General features: G+C 36.5%; 1 protein-coding gene across 1 annotated transcript in view; it reads right to left on the bottom strand.

The window, feature by feature from the left end:
• The window catches only part of LOC107578635 (fasciculation and elongation protein zeta-1-like), a gene marked incomplete at its 3' end in the record, with an annotated part of 3,896 nt that overhangs the window by 1,969 nt on the left and 1,201 nt on the right, over positions 1-726 (bottom strand). The window contains exon 2 of the mRNA XM_016264577.1: positions 1-126. Coding sequence (XP_016120063.1) covers positions 1-126 — 126 coding nt within the window. The remainder of the gene's footprint in view (positions 127-726) is intronic.

Genomic DNA, 726 nt, shown 5'->3' with positions numbered 1-726 from the left:
GTTATCAGAGCAGAGCAGATGTTTACCTCCTGATCTGAGAGGTTGCCATTCAGCGTTTCTGAGGTGGGGTCATCCCAGCTGGACACAGAGGAGGGGATGTAGTTGTCAGTCAGAGCATCCCACACACTACAAAAACACATGTATGGACATTTGTATACACAGTGTTCCAACTGACGCACAGTGAAAATGGAACAAATGAGACATTTAAACTCAGAATTATGAATAATACATTCTTTAACAACAGCACTCACTTCAGTAATGGCGAAATTTCATTTATATGTAACAGTTATGATTTGTTAGCACCGAGAAATTTAGAGCATTTGTTTTATGTGCAATTGTGCACAACATGTTTTTTTTATTTTTAAGAAGTTCTTTAAGTAGCTGGTTTGCATGTTTATATAACTGGGCTAGTGACAATGCTTTCTTTCTCTTTTCTATTTATTTATCTACATACTAAAATTGCTCTAGTTGTCTAGTAAAATTGTCTAGTCATCCAGGGAACAAGTGGCCATTCAAAGTGTGCTGATCCTCTGTGGACACACAGACACAAGCCTACCAGCCTCCAATCCAGCCCTGCAACAACACCAAACTGGTACAGTCATCATCTACCCATATGTCACTGTCGGAAAGAGTTTAATTTCTGTTTACTGTCTAGAGATCTCCAAAGGCAAAATCTTATCTAGAATATTTATATATATATATATATATATATATATATATATATAT

This window comes from Sinocyclocheilus grahami, unplaced genomic scaffold (genome assembly GCF_001515645.1).
Source record: "Sinocyclocheilus grahami isolate Dianchi unplaced genomic scaffold, SAMN03320097.WGS_v1.1 scaffold11238.1, whole genome shotgun sequence".
In the NCBI taxonomy this organism is placed as follows: domain Eukaryota; kingdom Metazoa; phylum Chordata; class Actinopteri; order Cypriniformes; family Cyprinidae; genus Sinocyclocheilus; species Sinocyclocheilus grahami.
Note: the sequence above shows the minus strand (reverse complement) of the source record. Positions and strands in the feature narration are given on the sequence as shown.